Source organism: Aythya ferina (genome assembly GCF_964211825.1).
Source record: "Aythya ferina genome assembly, chromosome: 1".
Lineage (NCBI taxonomy): Eukaryota > Metazoa > Chordata > Aves > Anseriformes > Anatidae > Aythya > Aythya ferina.
Genome location: NC_140296.1, coordinates 187,650,132 through 187,670,758, shown reverse-complemented (window position 1 = coordinate 187,670,758; position 20,627 = coordinate 187,650,132). Strand labels below are relative to the sequence as shown.

The 20,627-nt window shown below is 44.1% G+C and overlaps 3 protein-coding genes across 8 annotated transcripts in view; 2 read left to right on the top strand and 1 right to left on the bottom strand.

The window, feature by feature from the left end:
• Positions 1–1,709, bottom strand: part of BRD1 (bromodomain containing 1) — a 59,823-nt gene extending 58,114 nt beyond the window's left edge. For 2 of the 5 annotated variants that reach the window (XM_084498289.1, XM_084498290.1), the window contains exon 1: positions 1,346–1,697. The gene's annotated coding sequence lies outside the window, so the exon portion shown is untranslated. Of the gene's footprint in view, positions 1–333; positions 771–1,345 lie in introns of those variants that run through there. The other 3 variants (XR_014685910.1, XM_084498287.1, XM_084498288.1) reach the window with 3 other exon arrangements.
• On the top strand, positions 1,404–6,211 carry LOC311423832 (uncharacterized protein; the record flags this gene model as incomplete). Its single annotated transcript, XM_084498319.1, has 2 exons — positions 1,404–1,935; positions 3,097–6,211. 2 exons carry the CDS (start codon positions 1,404–1,406, stop codon positions 3,141–3,143), a joined length of 579 nt encoding a protein of 192 aa, XP_084354445.1. The 3' UTR covers positions 3,144–6,211.
• Positions 6,212–12,196: 5,985 nt separating this feature from the next.
• ZBED4 (zinc finger BED-type containing 4) overlaps positions 12,197–20,627 on the top strand; it is a 25,926-nt gene continuing 17,495 nt past the window's right edge. Inside the window, exons 1-2 of one of the 2 annotated variants that reach the window (XM_084524293.1) lie at positions 12,197–12,377; positions 18,015–18,084. The gene's annotated coding sequence lies outside the window, so the exon portion shown is untranslated. The remainder of the gene's footprint in view (positions 12,378–18,014; positions 18,085–20,627) is intronic. The other variant, XM_084524292.1, reaches the window with a different exon arrangement.

Below are 20,627 nucleotides of genomic sequence, written 5' to 3'. Positions count from 1 at the left end.
GTGTCCCATAAATATTCCAGAGGAAGACTGGGTTTCTACATAACAAATTCATGACCGGCTTTTGGTTTGCTTTTCCTGGTTAATTATCAGACACCTCTCTTCCCTCTCCCTCTACAGTGTCCCGCAGGCCCCCAGGAATGAAGACTACGCACGTAACTTTGAAAAGCAGTGAACTATGCCACCAGTTTCCAGTCGATATTGAAAAAGCAACATCACGCTTTTAGCAGAGTAATTTCAATATACTTCTGCCACAACTTTTCTGCCTCTTTCAACAAGTCGAAGAGTGTAGGAGGTCAGACAGGAAAGTTTGCAGCTCTTCCCTCTCGGAATTACCTCAGCTGCTTGGGAAGAGGCGCCAGCAGCCAGCTTGCCCCGCCACAGCACAAGCGCACGAAGACAGCTGTCTGTGAGGGCGGCAGGAGGCGCGGGATCACCAGCAGGAGAGCACCACAACGCAGCCCTTGCTCACAAACTCCTCTCACAGCCTCGGTCCCGGTTACCTCCGCCCTAACCGCCCCGCTCGGTGGACCGGGCCCCACCGTTCCCAAGGGGCCATCGGACGCAGCGCGCCCCGGGGCGCCGCTCAGCCCCACACCATGAGGCAGGGCAGGCGAACGCCGCTGGGGGGGGGGAGGGGGGCACCACCCACGGCCTCGGAGCGGGAGCGTTTCCCCTCGGGGGAGACTGAGGAGGACAGGGGCGGGCAGAGGAGGCTGAGGAAGACAGGGGGAGGCGGCTCGGCCTCGCCGAGGCCGCTGCGGTGACCGCCGGGGCTGCCGCAACGCGACGCCCCCCCCCCCTCAGCCCCCCCAAGGCCTCCCGACCCCCGGCGCCATCTCGCCCCCCAACCCCTCAGGCCCCGCCCCCTCCCTCAGGCCCCGCCCCCGGCGGCTCCTGCGCGGCCACTTCCTGCCCACGCCCAGGGAGCCTCCAGCGCGCACGCCCCCCTCCGCGCCCGATGGTTCCTGCCCGGCCCCGGCATTCCCCCCCCCCCCCCCTCCTCCCTTCCCGCCTCCCCCCCTCCGCCCCCGGGAGGATGGTTCCTGCCCGGGCCCATCACCTCCCGGCCCTTCCCAACAGCCGCCTCCCTCCCGCCCTCCCTCCCCTCCGCGAAAATACTCGGCCCACCAAGATGGCGGCTGACAAAACAGCCCGAGCGGCGCCCTCCCCCAGACCGCCGCGCTCCGCTTCCCCCCCGCGCAGCCTTCCCCGACCACCGCCGCCGCCGCCGGGCCCGGCCCGGCCCTTCCCTTCCTTCCTCCCTTCCCACCCGCCCACCCTCCCTCCCGGGCCGGTGGTCGGCGGGCCCCGCCGCCCTCCGCCGCCCTGCTCCGGCTTCACTCACGCTGTGGGAGCCGCCGAGGCGCGGCTGACAGACCTCCCGCTCCGCCTCTGCCGCCCTAATGGCGGAGCTCCCGCCGCTGCTGCTGCTGCTGCTGCCGCTGCCGCCCGCTCCCGCGGCGGCGGGCGCTGAGAGGGCGGCGCTGCCCGCGGCGGCGGCCCGGCGCTGGCTGCGGGGCTGCTGCTGCTGCTGCTGCTGCGGCCGGTCCGGGCGCATTCGTGAGGCGCGGCGCGGGTCGCGCTCCGGCTGCGGGCTTCGGCGCTCGGCTCCCGGGGCTGAGCGGCTCCCCTCCCCCCTCGGCACAAACAATGCGGCTTCACCACAGCGCTGCGCCGACGGGGGGGAGGGAAGGAGGGAGAGAGGGAGGGAAGGAGGGAGAGGGAAGGGACGGGAGGGCGCCAGGCACCGCCCAGACCCGCCGCTGCTGCCGCCGCCGCCGGGCGGAGCCTGCGCGCCGCTGCCCGCCCGCCCCTCGATGGCGGAGGCAGCGCCGGGCCGCGCCTCAGGGGACAGGGCGGGAAGGCTCCGGCCCGGCAGGGAGAGGGGGCACGGAAATGCCTCAGCGCGGGGGGATTTAAACCCGGGCGAACAGGGTGTGTGGGGGGGGCGGAACGGGGGAGGGCTGCTTCACTGCAAAACCGGGGCTGGGAGCTGCGCGGAACTGCGATTTATTATTTCTGCGGGCAAAGTCCAAGCTCGAGCTTAGCGACTTCGCTTGGAAGTTCGCTCTTACGTCGCCTCCGGGTCGTGCTTCTGCTTTTGAGTAACTGGGATCGGCCTCTACGTTTTGAGCGGGCAAAAAACGGGTTGTTTCTAGCTCCCTGCGCAAAGGACAGCCTTTGTGGAGTATTATTTTTAGACAGCCATGTTCGAGATCTGGAGGAGTTTACTGTGTGTTTCCGTGGGACAGCTGCACCCACATGCTTCAAAAACTTCTGAGCTAGCCCTGTCTGAGGGAAACACTTGTCTTTGCCTATCACACAGAGTCCTGCGTGCAGTGAAAAACAGCAAAGAGTAGGTGTGGCGCTCTTTGCCCATCTGCAACCCTTTTCTTTCTTCAAAACAACTTCATAACTCTTTTATAACTTTTTTTTTTTTTTAAATATATATTTGCCAGAATCCTTTGCCTCAACCAGCAGTTACTCCACCAACAGATTTATGGCTAGGAAATCAGGTATAGATACACCTGTCATTACTTGCAAAAAGTGAAGTAAGGTCCTAACAGCTCAAGTAACTTAGCTAAAGAAATCTTGTTCAACAAGCAATATAAGTACTTTCCGTCTCGCTTCCTTCCCCCCCCCAAGGACCATACAAGCAGGCTGCTCTCTAGCAAAGCAGAGGGTATTAAAACAGGTAACATTTGTGCACTGCGCTCCCTGCAAAAGCAGATCTGTAGGATCACATTGGCACAGTAACTTCAACTTCTGACTTCAAAAAAAAAGCATGTTAACTATACAGGTCATCTGTGTACTGCTTATAAGGAATTACTCTCTGGTTAGATGGTCATACCATCAGTCTCAGAAGCCTTACAAGACGTTGATTTAAATTAATATAGAATTCAGCTTGTGACGGATACCAAAGAGGAAGCAGCGTACTAAATCATATATGTTAGTGTACAGTCAAGCAGTAAAAATGACTAGAAATTACAAATATTGTCAAGAAACTAATAATGAATATAATAAAATCCCTTTTATGATAAAAACCATGTTGTTTCATCTTTTAACTGATAATCCACATATGTATCTGTCCTGCAGCTGTGCAAGCACTTTATAACTGGAGACAAGTTTTCCACAGAGCTTGATGGTGTTCATACTCCCCTGTGTCTGATGCGCAAGTAAGTCTGGCACTCTTCCTTTTTTTTTTTCCTGCCAGGTGGACTGCAGCACATGCCTTCAATAATGCAGCATTCCATACATGTATTTGTACCATTTAACCATCTTTTTGCAGTTTAATCTCATGTTTCATTCTCTGGTAAGCTCTACTTACGTGACTTTGTTGAGATTCATCTTCCAGCTCTGCCTGCCCTGTGCACAAGGCACATTTGGTAAAAACACCCCATCCGTAAAGTGTAATGTCTTAAACTTCACGCTGATAAAAAGAGGAAGTGGTAGTTCAAAAGTCATTTCATTATAAAGACATTGGCAGCATCATTGATTCCCACGACCTGTTGACCAAGGACTCATAGCACAGTCTGAATCAATCATGACAATGTGTTACAGTGCCAGGATCTGATCTCCCAACTGATTTGAAATGAGAGGCTTCTGATCTATTTTAGCGTAACACAGAAAGGCCTCTGTGCTCCTCAGATTCTCTGCAGAGTTTCAAAGAACTGCTAAGCTTCATTTCCTAGTGCCCATACTAAAGACAGTAAATCCACTTCAAATTACTAACTTAGAGGCAGGGTTCATCAGGGCTCTGGATCCTTGCAATTAACCTCAGGAAGAAGGTATGATTTTTTACTACGGACTGCCCAGGCTCTGGCACAAAATGCATGCAATTCCTTGATACAGTGTTTCACAGCAATGGCACAAAGATCAGAGCAGGCCTGACACACAGTCCAGTAATAGGAGCCTTACACTTTCAAACCTCTTCTCATTGACCTTATGAAAGGCTTCTAGATCAGGATCTTCAATCCTCAATGTTAAATATCTGTAATGTTAGCTCGCATTATTTCAAAATGCAATAATGTATGGTATTACCTGGTATATTTGACCAGACCTGAGCACATGCTTCTATAATCTCAAAGATTTGTTTCGTTGCCTGCTCCATCTCACAACTGAGACCTAGTACCTCAAAATAGTTTTCTTTCCATTTTTGGAAGAGGCGGAAACAATTTTAATGGGATGCCGTTCAGTTTCAAGCAAAAAGATAACTGGCCCTCTGCATGATAGTTTGATGGCAACAGGACTCTCATCACCTTTTTTGGCACTAACTCAATGTGGGGGGGGAGGGGTTGGTCCCGCTCCATCACAATCTTCACACTCCTGCTTAGCAGCATAAGGTTTTGATTCAAGTTGCCACTGCTGACTCACTCTCCAAGAAAGATTTTCACAGATGGAATATCTTCTGCTTACCAGCTTTCACCTGCAGTAGTTATCAAATTCTTAAGACAAACATTTCAAGAGGAAAGAATCATGTAAACAAACTCAAATGCTATCCATCTGCTCATTTTCCCTTTCATAATCAACCTTTGAGACATTACTACATTGCTTAAGTATATCACCTGCACAGCAAAACCTTTGTTCCAGATTAATAGAGATCAATTTGGACTTGCTGCAGCCCTTAATTTTTGGCAGTGGTACTGATCTTCTTTGGACAGAACTCTGTATCCCTTTCCTTCTTTGAACAGACAGCTGCTAAAGGGACAAGCAAGAATCAGATCCCATGCCACATGTTCTTTATAAGTCATAAGAACCTTTCAGTTTCCAGATAGATTTTGAACTGCATGCATGAGTCTTCACGCCAGCATGGCGACAACTCTGCCTAACTTCGCTAAGACATTGAACACCACTACATGATTCCGCAAACCAAACTGTCCCCATAAAATTTCCTAAGTCTCACTTCCCCACTATATGGTTTGCTTCTTCACACTCAATACATAATTATATTCCCCCAAAATATGTCTGATAACATATGTTACTGTGGTTTCTCACATACTGTAAGGCGGATGCTTTTCCATTTCACTTACCTCATCAGTTGTGGTGCTGGCAATTTACTCAGGGGACCTGACTGTGCAAGGCCAGCTGTTCTTAAAAAAAGGTTGTTCCCAAATATTGCGGAAGCCCGGACAGCATACACGGTGATTAAGATGCTGCAACTCTATCACAAGACATGTTACAGCAACATGCTGACAAAAACACAACTGTTCATTCTCAGTCTGTATGGTGGTGTAGCGTCCCTGCACCTCTTTTGGCTGATCTCCATGAACTGCTATATTTAAGTACAAATCCACGTATCACTGATCCATCTCCTATATAACATCAATACTTTGGCAGAAAGACAACATCTTCATATGAGACTGAAGAGGATATATGGTCCAAAGTCCTAGATGGCAATTCCAGAACCTTTTAGCTTCAAATACAGAAGAAAAGCATTGAGTCTTTTCACGACAAGATTACTGCACATCTTCGTTGTTCTCTGGTTAGTAAGAATCATGCATTTCCTTTTTAATTTCATTCAGTCCTGAAGATTTTGACCACACTGTGACAAAGGCTTAGGTAAGATGAAATAATATAGGTGTTCACCCCTGTTCACTAACTGCTATGGAATCAAAGTATTTTGGTTCTTTTGGCCTCACTAACTCTTACTTTCTGTATGCTCCATCTTTATCATCCTCAGAATGAAAGAGGTTCTCTATAAAATTGATAAGGAGACCCTTTAGATCTCCAGAACAGTTCATGGTGATCCAAAAGAACAGCCTTCTCTGAAACATGTTTTAAAACAGACTGCAGTCTCTCTCAGTGCCTCCTATGGTACTGATAAAGACAGAGTCCTTTTATCATCAGAGCTCCACCAGAATTCAAGCTACATCACTGCGCTTGCTAAGAAATACCTCTGTGACTTGCATCTGCTGAGCAGTCCTGTGGAATGTTATCTATAGATAATACTTACAGACCATTTGACAGAGTGGTCATTAGGCTGTACAGCTGCTATGCAAAGGTCCTTACCCTATTTCCATTTAAGCATTTGTATGAACTACTGCTTGGAGTCACCTATTTCAAGAAAAGTTATGTAGTCTTTGTAGTTAAACAGCTCTTTGAGAGGCAGAATTGACAAAGAAACCTACTTCCTGCGTTCCTTACTCTTCCACTGTTCCAAATCCTTTAGCATCACATACCTTTGGGATTTCGCAGTTATAAGGCTCTCTTTGCGGATTGTGCATATAACCTTTGCATAATGGAAGGTGGGGCTTGCAATTACCCCCACAGGCACTGCAAATATTAAAAAAAAAAAAAAAAACAACAACAAAAAAAAACATACAAACAAAAAATATACAGTATTAGAATATATGTTAAAGCATATCTGTGTTACACTTCACAAAAGAATCATCCCAAATTAACTTCTATTTTTTCAAAACGCTGCACCAAAACCACAGAGATTACCCATCTACTCACCTGTAGGTCTTTTAAACAGCAAAACGGAACTACGCTTAATGAAAAGGATAATACAATGAATGTATCCTTGGTGATTCAATATATATAGCCATAGAACTTATGTCAACCACATTGCTGAAATTTCAGGATTGTTGTGAGGTAAGAAGATTCAAAAGCTCAGAAGCAGGTCAGAAATAAAGCTATATGTCTTAGTATTTCTTCTTAAGCTGATTAAAAAACAAAACAAAAAAAACATTTGAGCAGTTGTTTGGACTCATATCTAATGATGTTGTTTACAAAAGAGCAGACAGAGCCTTAAACAAGGAAGTATTATTCCCCTTCTCTCCCGTCATTGCCTCTTTGGCATTAATTATTCAATTCCTAGTGCTTACAGATTGGCACCTTTAATATGTTCTGTATGGTAACTCCACCTGCAGAAGCCTTTATGGGAAGCTATCCCTGCCAAATGGTAATTGCCATTATAATAACCCTTCACTGTTTAGCCTGTTGATTTTCTGTTTAGTCCTCTGAACTGCCTCACTGCACAATCAGACAAACATGATTGCCAGGGCAAGGAAGGCAGCAGGAAAGTAAACCCAGGGTCTGAGTGCCCCTTTAGTGTTCCTAATTATTAGGCATCATTAGCTTAAGCTGACAAAAGAAGCTGCATGTTTAGAATGGGAATGTCTGTGTCAATTCACATAGAATAAGTAACTGAGCCAAGTTATGGGCAAAGAGAAAATGTCAGCGGTAATGGGTGGGAATCAAAGAGCAAAACAATAATTGCTATGTGAAAAGTTCTAAATATATCGTACTTACAGAGCAAAGAACTACAGCCACTGTGGCTAAACAATTTACATTGTATTTTGACTTTCTTTTTTCCCCCAAGATGTCCTGAGGAACTCAGCAGATGAAGACTATTTATAGAAGGTTAATGAAACAAATTAAATTATTTGAACTGAAAATTTGTGTCAAAAAGCAGCCACAAAGGGGGGGGGGAGGAAGAGAGAGGGGGATTGCTCTCCACAAAAGTACTTGTCACACAATGGATTTTTCAAATCAAACATCATTTTCAGTAGTTTATATCTTCTTCCTGTAGTTGTTCTCCTCATCAGGTTTGGGTTTCAGAAGATTTTTCTTTCAACTTGAATTCAGGCAACTGCTTAAGCTGGCATGTAAACAATATTACTAGAAACACATTTTTATTTTCTCTGATAAACTTTATGGAAGGGATCAGGAAAAGGTTAATAACTTATGCACTTTATGTATTAAATCACTTAGGAGACTTCCAAGGAATTTCCAATTTCTTGCTGTCAGTATCAGAACTTGTAACTCTTAATATCTAATAAAACACAAATTTCGAGGTTTTTTTTTTCCTAGTTAGATCACTCACAAAGGTGCATCTCTGAGAAAGAATCCAGTGTTTACACCTAGTTAATACTTCAGCTCTGGTATAATTAAATTAAAATTCAATCAGCGATGAAACAAATCCAGCCTTAATTACTTTACTACCTCTTCCTCATTCATTCTCAAGGACAGACCTGGTCTGCAGATGATTAAGATGATATATAGCAGAGGAAGCCTTACTGTTGGAATCCCCAGTCATTTACTGCAGAAGTAATCCCAGAATAGATGGGCTCATTTAGAATTAAAACCTTGTCTCCTCATTTACATGAGGAAAGACAACAAAGCAAGGTGACATCACCTTGTGGAAGTGAAAAAATAAATCAGGAGCAAGATTCTGAATGCATGATATCCACCAAAAAAATAAACAAACAGGAAAAACAGATATAGCTCATACCTTCAGAAAGAGTCCAGAGAAAAGATGTCCCCTGATCACAGAAACCCTACTTGTATGTATCAGATAACAAGCAAGCAGTAATGAGCCCTGTGTAGGTTTTCTTTGCCTTATCTCAGAACTGGCGACCTTGGCCAGTGCCTGGTGCTGGATGATAGAGATCTTCCAAAATCACATATATATAAATCAGTTCTAATATATAATATGGCCTCATAAAGCAAAATGAATCTTAAAAAAAAAAAAGTAGGATCTTCAATGTGATCACTCCTCATAGGACTCCAGATATTCCAGCATCATCCTCATTCCACACAAAGATTAAATATGAATAAATCCTCTGAACTTCCTGTCATATGCACAACTCCACACCAAAATTACCAACATACACTCCTAATGTGCTATAAATCCAGGACAAAAAAACAGAGATTAGACAGTTGTTTGTGACAAATGAGGTAATTAATATAAAAGCACAAAGGCATCATGGCTTTGGCAGCAAACACTGTTTAAACTTGCTCAGAACCACTGCATAATTGTTCATTCTTTCTTTTCTGAGCATCAAGCTTGACACCTTGGATATGATGAGCAGAGCCAAGTGCCTGCTGAAGTTAATGGGGTATGTATGCTAAATATATAAATACTCTCCTATGTTAAGTGTTCTTAGAAACCATACCCTTGTGATACTAAATTGGACATCCAAATTTAGTACTTCTGACCTTTATTTTAAGGTTTTGATTTTAAGTTGGCACTGTCTACACAGGGTCCTGGAAGAGGCTGGAGTCTATACAAGAAAAATAAATCATTTTATTTAATAAGTTATCGCAGTGCATACAAGAGGCACCGAATCTTTATGCTTGATTTAAGAAGTATTATTTAAGACAGTTTTTGTCTTAACGATTTCATACGGAAAATGCACTACCAATACACGAGGCATTTGAGGTGAAGCTAAAGGTTTGAGTGATAAGTTTGTTTCTGTTACTGAGTAAGAAGAGGTTTGCTGTTAAATTCTGCTAAAACCAAGTAATAGCAGCAAAATGGTTATTGCTCCCACCACTGGTATTACCAGTATACCATTATAACATTAACTATCTCCAGTAGCATACACATTCAGGAAGACAGAACTACATTAACTTATCATTGCACCATCACTGTTACCATTACTACCAAGAAAAAAATATAAACAGATAAGAAAAATAAATTCAAATTAAGATGAGAAGCTTAGTGGCTGGAGAGACTCTGAGACCACAGAACACAAAGCTCTATCTGCAGCAACTGCACCTCTGCAATCTTCTCATAGCTTGTAACAGCATATTGACAGAGAAACAGATACATTTAAGGAATATATATGTTCTGTCTGTCACAGTAGGAATGGACACCAGGTTTTCACCTAGTTGCCTGCTGATTTTAGGCTTTTATTATAGCCTGCCCTTGTATTGAGGATGACAGAGAGCTATTGACTTACGGTTAGTGCAGTGATATTTCCTTCTTCTCCGAGTCCATAACACCTGTTCTCCAGAGAATCTGAACAGTTTCTTTGGGACCATGCTCTCTTAGCCTTCTGATACTCCACAAAACACAGCAGGGAGCTAGGTACTTTGCAGTTTACTCCAGGGACTGAGAAATGAATTTTTGACATTCATTTAGTATCAGATCACTTTTAATTCATGACAGGTTAAATTAAAAGTACAAATAAAAGTGTTTATTCGCTATACCTGAAACAGACAACAAGTTCATAAAAATATATAAACCGGGGGGGGGGGGGGGGGAAGATACTCTTTGAGGTTAAATAAGAAAATTTTTGGTTACTTACTGTCAAGATGCCTTGTGTAAGCTTTCCTAATATCCATCTTTCCAAAGGCTTATGTTCTTTCACATACTTACACCTCAGATTGCATGCTTTATGCAGAATCTATATCTTTAGACTATCACTACACCCAAAACTGTGACATCCACCACAAGCTGGCAGTCTGGAGCCTTCCCCAGGTATTAGTTACTTTCTTTCCTCTGCAGTCACCTTATCAGATCATCCCCATCTCTTTGTTTTATTCTTCATATTAACTGATTGCTTGAGAGAAGTCTTTTTGAGCTGTTGTGTTCAGATTTTTGAGACTGGCTTTCTTACATTTCTGGTGTGTTTTTGTAGAACAGAAGGAAGTTACAGCTATATCACACTCTATGTGTGATATACATCTATACACTGACTGGTTTTCATGTAACTGAGATGATTTAATCAAAGTAGATAATTTCTTTAACCATAGCTGAAATTTTCATACTAGAACATGTGAAAAAAAAAAAAAAGACATTCAGAAAAATGTGTAGAGAATCAGGAATGTGCAGTGGGAGAGTACAAAATGAATTTTCTTTTTTTTTTTTTTTTATCTTACTGTACAGTTTTCAACTATAAATTGAAAACTCTTGAAAGTCATAACTACTACTACAAAAAAAAGTTGTCACATATTCTTATGTTGTCATGCCTTTCATTGTGCAGTGAGAGTAACCATATAATTCCAAGTAACATTCAACACATTGTTAAAATTTCATAGTTCTCTAAGACATGCTTTTTGAGATGATACATTTCTGTTTGTTATTATTGCATGTTAAATAATCACCATGATTGCTTGATCGCTAGTCAAGAGACTAGTGACAGTGCCTTAGCTAAGCTCCCACATTTGTTACAGAGTCTGAGAGACCTGGCCAAGACCAAACTTTGTTTTTAGGCAGCTGTATCCATATAAATGCATTTTTGTAACAGTGGAAACTGGGCAAGCCGGAGTAACGTTGTCTCAAATTACTCTGGCCTGGAAGTTAGTTGGCCTCAATTTTCTATAGTAGCAGCTCAACTGCAAAAACATAAGTTAAATAGTTACACTGTGGAACCAAGAAAGACTGTCAGCACACACTCTAATACCTACTTTATTTCAAGTCTGAGCAGCATATGAACTTTGCAAGAGATTTCCCAAGGAAGCACTAACTATAACAGACCATTTACTTTATGCTGACCGGCGACATCCACTTGGAAGGCTGAGCAAACAGTACAGAAGTACAGCCATAAAAAACAGTGTAGAAAAATGATTAAGAGCTCCACTATTTCATATTGGAGAAGGGTCAGCTGTTCCCCTTCTCCCCCCCCCCATATGCACACATACATCCACCAAGACATTATGGCCTCAATTTGTTCATTAAAATAAATAAATAAATAAAATCAGTTAACTGATGAAGACGACTCACATCAAGAAGCAGGTACTTGCTTAAATATGATGGTTGAAGAAAATGAACTTCTCTCTCTAAACACTGACTCAATTTAAAACATAGCACTGCTTTAAAAAACAGAACAACAAAAAATGGATTTTACCATCAGGATTGCGACTGCTTTTCTCCTTCCGAAGGCAAGGTGCGAGTTACCGTCACTGATGACACTGAAGTCAAAGTAACGGGTGCCTATGACCGCCACCAGGAATCTGACAACAAACGTCAAAGCCTCACCAGACCATGTTTCCACTCGGCTCTCCATACATTAGAAACCATCACCTACCCCACTTCATCCCCTTCCCCGAACGAAAAGCGTGGGTCAGTCGGTCCACCTGGGGACCCTGACCGATCCTTCCCAAGCACGGAAGGCAGCGAGCCAGCAACAGCCGGACACCAGAACCGGAGAGCGCTGGGATCCCAAGCCAGCAGGAACCGGCACCACGGACACCACCGATCCTGAACGCCTCACCTTGCGGCGCCCACACAGGAGCTCAGATCCAGGCGCAGGCAGGAGACGCAGCAGCGGCCCCGTCCCCACCGCCTCCACAGCCGCTCCGCCGCCGCCACCGGCGCGGGGGCGGCCATTTTGCGGCGCGGTGACATGTTGTGCGTCGTGCGTGCCGCCGCCGCTGCTGCCCGCCCGCCGAGCGCCGGCGGCTGCTGCTGGTGCGGTGCCGCCCCTCGGAGCCCGGCGCCTGCGCAGCGCGCCCTGTGGCGGCCGAGCCGGGGCAGGCTGCTGAGCGCCGCGGCGGCGGCGGCGGTCGGCGGCGGCTGGAGACAAAGCGCCCGGCTAATGAATGGGACGGGCCCGCCCGGCCCTTCCTTTTAACCCCTTCGGGCCCGGCCGGGCGGCGGCGGCAGCGGCGACCTCCGGCTTCCCCTGCGGCGGCCGCCCGGGGAGGTGAGTGGCCCCGTTCCGGCACCGGGAGGGGGCCGGGCTGGGCCGGCCGGGGCGGGCCGGTTCTCCCCGCCCCGCTCCGCTCCCCGCCGCCGCCCGGTGCCGGTGCCTGCGCGCCGCAGCCCCTCGCCCCGGGCCCGGCGGCGGTGGTGGTGCCGGTGCCCCCCCCTCCCCCGTCCCGTTCCGGCCGGGACAGCGCCGCCAGGCCGGGCAGGGGGCGTGTGGCGGCGGCGGGGCGGCGCAGGAAGCCGGGGACTAGGCCCGCGGTGCGGGCTCCATTGTCTGCGAGGCCCTGGGAGGGGGCTCCGCCGGGCGGGGGCTGCGCCGGGGGGCGCCGCTCCCCGGGGGCTCGGCGGCTGGGGGGGGGGGGGGGGGCCGGGGGCGGCCGGCTTTGTGTGCGGGCCGGGCCGGGCCGGTGGGGCTCGGTGCCCGCTCGCACCGGGCCGGGGCCCCGCCATGTGGCCACCGTCCCCATCTCGGAGGGCCTGGGGCGTGCGGGCTGCAGGAGGGCTCCTCCGCCAGAGCTTCGCCCGCGGGGCTGCGGGGCCGAAAGGGCCGGGCAGCCCCAGGAGATGTCCCCCCCCCACACCCCACCCCGGGACCGGGGAGGCGTCCGCCGCTGGTTTCGGTGGCAGTGTAAACAGCGCATCTCTTCCTGCGTGTCCTGTGAAGTTTGCAGCACCGTCCTTCCCCGGCAGAGCCCGGTGTGGGCTCCGGGAAGGTGTGTGTGGAGGGGCTGCAGGGCTGAACTGCTCCGCTCCCCGCTTCCTTTTACTTCGGGGGCCGTGGTTTTGCTTAAAAATGTCTCCTGTAACTCCTAGGGCTGCCCCGAGACAGCTGCTGACAGCAGGCAGTGTTACGGTGCTCACCGGGTGCTGGAGGGTGCTGCACGCATTAGAGCTGCCTGCTGCACACGCAGTCTGCTCAAAGTGTAAAAACACGTATTAATCCCAGGGAAGTTAAAACAGTCAAAGTCCTGCCTTGCTTTAATGACGATTCCGTACATTATCGTGAAGTTTAAGTGTTTGGCTTTGCAGCGTAGAAGAAAGTCTGCTCTCCCCCATCCTTCTCCCTGGCGCTTCTGTGTGAGAAGCAGCCATGTGCTGTTTCTGGGGTGTATCTTTGAGAGGTTTCAGGAATTCAGCATGAGCTGTCATGCTGCAACTGTAAGCCAAGCAGAGAAAGTCTTTCAAGCCCCTGTAACATAAACATGCTTCTCAGGCTTTCCTTGTGCGCTGTCTTCCGCGTGGCCCATGGTGTATGTGCATGTTTTGCTTTTAAAGAGTTGTTTCCTTCTGAAGGTTACCTTCAGGAATGCAACATTTCCCTTCAAACACAGACAGGCACCCTTTGGGGGGACATTTGTGGAGTATGTGCTGGGGGTAGTGAAGCCTGGAAGACTTTATCAAGCATCCCCAAGATACCAAGCTGCTTTTAAAAGTCCTATGCAAATACTGGGCAGGGGCTTTCTAGTTATTATTTGCTATGGAGTTTGGTTTGGGGGAGGAAAAAAATCTGTCACTTTATTGTCTGTTAAAAGCAGAAGAACTCCTTTTGTGGACTCTTAGAAATGTGAGTGCTGCCTGCTACAGACCAACAGTCAAGGATCTGCAAGTTCCTGTATATTTGGATATCTCAGTCCTTTGGGATTTACAGTGTTGCTGGTGTCTTCCTACTTTAACAGATGTCAAGGAATTTATGCTGTAGAAGTTCTCTGGATTAAGAATTGATTGAGAATATGTGAAATGAAGTAACAGAGCATCTCAGAGGAAAGTGTTTCCTAAACATTTGTACTTTCTAACACCTGTCATCATTTACTGGTACTCTGTATCAAGCAAAATTCTTGCGGATGCAGCATCCCCAATGGTAAGGTCAAAGTCCAAGCCTGCAGTGGTGGAAGGCTGGAAGGTGGTGAGCTTAACTACTGGTACCTGGCGTGCTACAGCCTCTGTTTCTGTTTGGCTGTTCTGGCACACCTTAAACCTAGACTGCAAATATCCTGTGTGAGAACTGTGTTTGCAGAACAGCCGGTATCATGGGGTCACGGCTGGTTAGGGAAGGGGGGAGCTACTTTAGTGCACACAGTACATCACTAAAACTTATCATTTGGCAGTGTAAGAGGGCAGCTGAATTCCACAGATGTTTATTTAAAATGATCTATGTCTTAACATCTTATACGTAATGTAGAATAAATTATATCATTCTATCCATCAATTCTTAAGAACTAGGTAATTCTGAAGGAAGTTCTGGCAAACTCTTGGGCTGTAAAAAATAGTTGCTATTTTATGTGGTCTTTGAGCCTGCTGTATCTTTTTACCCCTTCCCTTTTTCTTGGAAGTTGATTCTAATTTTCTACAACCCCAACCATAGTGACTTTGTTGAGATTTCTCTGTGTCTCTGAGAAATTTTAAATTAAGGAATGCAAAGGTTTTGGGTCATATCTCTGAACACTTAGCAGCATTTTACCACTATTTACCGTAGAGTCTCTATAAGGGAGCATTTTGTAAATCCTATCTTTTGAGGCTTGCTTTTCATTTACAGGAGTTCTCATCTCCAAAAGGAGTGTATCGTGTTATGAGCTTGCCATTGTAATGTACAATTAAAATTTGCTTTATGCAAATAAATATGATTATACATGTATATTAGCTTACTTTTAGGTAGGAAGCGCTATTATAGATAGTTTAGTTGCGGATTTTGCACACTGTAGGCCATAGTGTTTAATCCATCATTGTTTGACTTTCTCTTAAATAAGGAGAGTTTAGGTATTTTTACTAGTATCACCTGTAACAAATGTAATTTGCATAATGTTTGCTGTTCTGGTGCACACTTTCCAAATGGGCTTAACAGAAAGGTGTCCTGTTGCATGTGGCAAAAGGACATTGTTTTCTGTACAGCTTCAGCTGCTTATTTTGCATTTGCTACTGGCATCATCAATTTCTGTCAGCAATTCTCAACTGTGAGATTGTTTAATTTCATCCAATTGCTGAAAAAATGGTGTAGTTTCTGTAGCCTAAAGGTACCTTTTAAGTGAAATATGGATCTTTAAGCACACTGAAGAAGGACTAAGAACAATTAAAACTTTAACCTTTTTTTTTCCAAAGTGTAGGAATGGCTATCCTAAATTATATAGCGATAAATAGTTTAAACATGGTAACAGAGTTGTGTTTCTTTCTTTTGTAATGAGGCAGAGCATAATGTGATGGCCAGTTAAAATAAAAGCAGCAAAGGACCTTGGTTTTTAAGGTCCTAATTTCTGTTCAAGTGTAATCAGAACAAATTACCGAATTTTTGATGTTGAACAACATGTTGGAGAGTGCAACATCAGTCTTTCCTGTAACCTGTGTTATACTAATTTTCAGTGGATGTTGACATTAGTAAGTATTACCATTATCTTTATTTAAACTTGCAAGCTGTGTGCTCTTCAGCCACTACTGCACACTTACCTACTGTCTCTCTCCTCTTTCCCCTCCCACTTTGCTTTGTAATGACAAAGCAGCAATCATCCGTTGAAGGTTTAGAGGTCTGCTATTTCATTTTTATAGCTTTCTGAAAGCTTGTTGAATATTTCATTTTTTCAAGTCATGCCTGGTAGTTCGCAGTCACTCTGTCTATATAACATACCTGCTGTACATGTATATTTTTCCCTCGGTGCGGTGCAGTCATTGTAGCTCCAAGTGCTCTGATTTTCTGTACATCTAATACAAAAGCCAGTTCTGGATTTCAGTAGTCAATAGCCTGAAATTTATGGCTGAAAATAGGCATGTTTTGGCCCATGTGATATATTCTAGCAATACTTCTTTGCAATTCTATACAAAATGTATGGAAAAGGTATTTGAAGTTAATAATATGCTAGTAATTGTCTTGTATGACAGTGATCAAAGAATTTGTACCGGTTTTGCTCCAACTGCTTTCATTTCATTAGCATTTCAATAATTATGCCATTTACCTGTTGCTGTGGTTCTGTATGTGGTTTTCCAAATTCGTGTTCTGTGCACAGAAAAGAAGACCAGAGCCAGCTAAAATGACTTTTTCTTTGTTATTCTTTTTGCTAGAAGAAACAATGAGGAGAACCCAAATATTAATTTGAAGTTAATGAAATGTTTGACCCAGCTTGAAACTGTTTTACAGGCATCTTTAACAAATGAGAGGGGAAAGTGGTGGTTTTTTTTTTTTTTATTTTATTTTTATTTTTAAAAAAAAAAAAAGACGTGAGGAAGGATAAAGGCACGTTATTTGTACCCTTTCTTGCCTGTAGTATGATGGCAGTGGCACTTGTGAGGAATGCGGGAGAGCCAGGTTAGCTTCCCTTCTTTGCCCTGAGGAGCTGAATCCAGGTCTCCGGAGAGTTCCCTAACCCTGTCTGATGAGCCTTGGGAATGGGGTGGGTCCTGATCACCTTGGCTGTCACTTTCCACCTCGTGTACATTATTTAAAAGTTTGCTATAGAAGGGACAGCCAAAGTGTCTCATCTTAACAGTCAAATTAGCCAGACACAGGGCTCTGGAGATGTTTTCACTTGCTTAATAGGGAGTATGGACGTATTTTTAAATGGAAAATGTCAGTAAGAGAGGTTACGTGTAATTCATCCACTACTGCACAGTAAGCAAGCAATCAGGACTTTCCTTCCTCTGAGAGGTGTTCTGCTTACCAAGAAATATAAATCTGTAGGCATGTGTTTCTGTCTAACAATCTGAACATGTGCAGTAAGCACTGACTGTTGGGGTTGAAAGTGCTTTGCTGGCTTAACCCCTGTTGATGCTTGGTCCATATGATGTTTAGAAGAAGAGGACAAAACATCTTCATGACCGTTAAACTGTAGAATCCAGCTTCTTTTTTTTGTGTGTGTGTGTGTGTGTTCAGATTTTGAGTAGAAGTTGCCATACTGGGTTTTTAAAGATAGCAAAAAGATGTCCTGGTGTTTTTTAATGCACTGGGGCAGTGAAACAGACAGGGGGATACTCTGGCACAAGGATGCTCAGGTCTGTATAGTCAGTGGGGCTAAAGAAGCAAAACTCCAAAAATATGTCCTGTGTTGGATTGTTTTGGTGGGTTTTGGTTGTAAGCCAAAATATCTGACTTAATGTGCTCCACTTTCAGTCATTCCTTTCTTATACATGGGGAATGAGTCTTGTGCTCACCCTGTGTTATTGCATGTTGGTTAATAGACATGCTGTGTGCAGTGTGTAAGCATGTTTCGCTCATTAAAGGAAGGCATAACGAGCTGCCGGATGAATCCTGTAGTGCATTACCAGGTGCCCATAAGCTCCCTTGAAATGTTGTATTGTAGCTCAGACCACTTCAGTGTGTAGTATGTTGCCTTAGTTTCTTTCATTCCCGAGAATGAAATGCCATACAGTCACCCCTAGGCAGGAAAAAAAAATCATGGATCAACACCAAGACATGTACAATAAATGACTTTTAATGTCATTATTTTTTGCTTTTGTGCTCTAGAGTTGAAGATGTCTAACTTTTCTTGACAATTATGAAGACTAGGGATCTTGAAGAAAGGGGAGAGCTATTTGTATAAGTGCAGCTCCTGGAGCTGTGACCTAAACTTGAAACATCCCATGACTTGCCACTGCAACAGTTAACATGACTAAAAAATTCTATTAAAAGGAATTACTTTCTTCTTCTCCTTAGATACAATCATCGTCTTTGAGTAACAGGTATTTAACCTGAAATGAATCCTCCTGCATGCAGTGGAACAGATGTAAGTTTTGTTTTGTTTTTTTTCCTTCAATGAATAATTGACAGTTTGTTTAGGGTCTTACATGATTGTTGTTATTAGTATTAATTTAGAGTAAGCCAATGGATAAAGCGTATGAATAATTATATATATATGAATTAGCTTGTATGGAATTTAGGAATTTAGCAGCCAGCTTGTGTTAGTGTCTGAGATTTAAAAAACAAGTTTGGAAGCCTGGCTATCTTTACAGTGTTACAATAATAGTAACCAGCTTATGATTTATGGTGTACCTTTTACTCTGTGGTAACAGCTGATACGTTTACATCCTTACCTTCTACACTACCCCTTAAAAAAGGGGGAAGTAACTTGTATGCCCTACATTCATCCTGTACCCCAGTTATACTTGCTTTTTTCATGTTTTTGCATCTTCGTAGATAGAATAAACTGTAGTATTTTCTTTACGGTTTTTGTCACAAATGTTTTTTTCTTTATATATTCAATTTGAGCTGTGAGTAAAGATTTTTGGAAGCATAAGGTTATTTTCATGCATGAAAAAATCGTTTATATGTAGATTAACATTTATATGAAACCTAAGAGTAAGTGTTATTCTTGTACAGTTTTTCATATAATGCTGTTCCCCCCATTTAAACTTTTTTTTTTTTTTTTAAAAAAAACTTTTAGGCTGTCTGTATTATTGGTTAACATGCCTGTTAGCAACAGGTTGACAGAAGGTTTAAGACAGGTAGAAAGCTGAGCTGCAAAGTCTTGTTGGGGTCATCTAAGAAAGGCCTCCATAGGAAGTGAAAAATAAAAGCATGACTCATTCATTTCTTAAAGGAAACTTTTCCTAGGTGACACATGTGGAAGATGTGGGGAATTTTGTTACATACTAAGTCTGCTTGTGGATCTTTCATTGTTGAAGTATAAGCAAAAATTAGTAGTGCTTTCCAAGCCTATAGCATAGCCAAATAACAGGAAAGTGTAGTCACCATTTGCAGCAGCCTCACAAGTCAGTTCTTGACCACTGTAAAGCCATCTGATAAAAGGGGCTATGTCACTTTTGCCAGGACACACAAAAGTTAACTCATGTATTTGATGTTTAGTTCTGGTATGCTCATCTAAGGGTCACTTTATACTCTGCACTGTTTCATTATATGATGTCAAACACTGTAGCTTCTTATAGTTCTACCTAAAGTGTCTTTCTAATGTGGCATTCAAGGTTAAAAGCCTCCACTGAAAATAACCCCTTTAGTACTACCTGTCAACTGAAAACTAGTATCTTGCCTTAGCATCTTCAAGCACTATTTTTTGAACTATAACGCAGTTGAAGTAAGCTGAATTGTTCTGGTAGATAATAAAATCTGTAAGTGGTTACTCTTAAAGAAGTTAAATGCCAACATGAGCTCCAATAGAAAAGTATATACCTACTTATATACTTATATTACTTACTTTACTTATGGGTAATATACTTATATTACTTACTTATTATCATATTTGTGTAGTTCTTTGAAGTTCAGATTGTGTACACTGTGAAATAGAGTTGTGGTAGTTCTAGTCGGCTTAAAAGAGCATTCATACAGCATAATCTGAGTTCCTTGCAACAAAGCGTGTGTTTGTTTGTTTTTCTTTATTTTGTTAAGGTTTAGTAGAAGGCAGTAATTTTTACATGTTTATTTTGGGGATCATAAAATATGAGGAATATACCAAATATATAATGTGTTTAAGTGGTCTCATACTATTTCTTGCTGGGGATTGCTTTTCTGCTTTATCAAATTAGCTTGCAGATAAAAAGATTTCTGCTTCCTGGCATGGTAGTCATAGGCTGACTTTGTTTTTCCTTTGCATTTCAGCATATCAATACGTGATATCTGATGTGATTTACCACTGCAGATTGCCCCATACAGCATATTGAGAATGAATTAGTTATTGCATACTAGTTCCTGGAGCTGAGCATGCATGGCCTGAAGAGCTAGCACTTCGCAAGTGTTCTTTTTGGTGATGTTTCTTCATTAGTGATTCATTAGGCACTCTTACTAGGATGGGTACTTACACAGAGCTGAAGAGTTTCCTGAGAACATAGATGGAAATATTAATCTGTCCAAACGTTAACATTTTATTTCAGTAGGTTGTAAATATTACAGGTCTTCTGCATCCTTTAACATGCAGTATAAGAATTATAGCCTTTGAGCACATATTCAATGGAGTAGCTTTTATGTGCAGTTTAGATCATAGAAGAAGATCTAGTTCCTGATTAAAGGGATCTCATAGATCCCTTGATGTGTCATGAGAAGGTGGAGAGGAAAAGGGCAGTTCTGAAAACGCTGCCTGTTTAGAGCTCCCACCAAACTTTTGGCTCCTAGCTTCTGGCAGCATTTCTTATTTAAGAAATTTAATTATTGACTGCAAAGACATGCTGAAATAGGTGATGGCAATCATATTTTTTATTTACTGCTCTTATTCTCTTTTTTCTTCTGCATTAGAGGTAGGAATAAGATATGCTGATAACACTGTTGGAGCATATCCAGAGACAGAAAGAGAAAACAGAAGGCAGTGGGATAATCCTCATT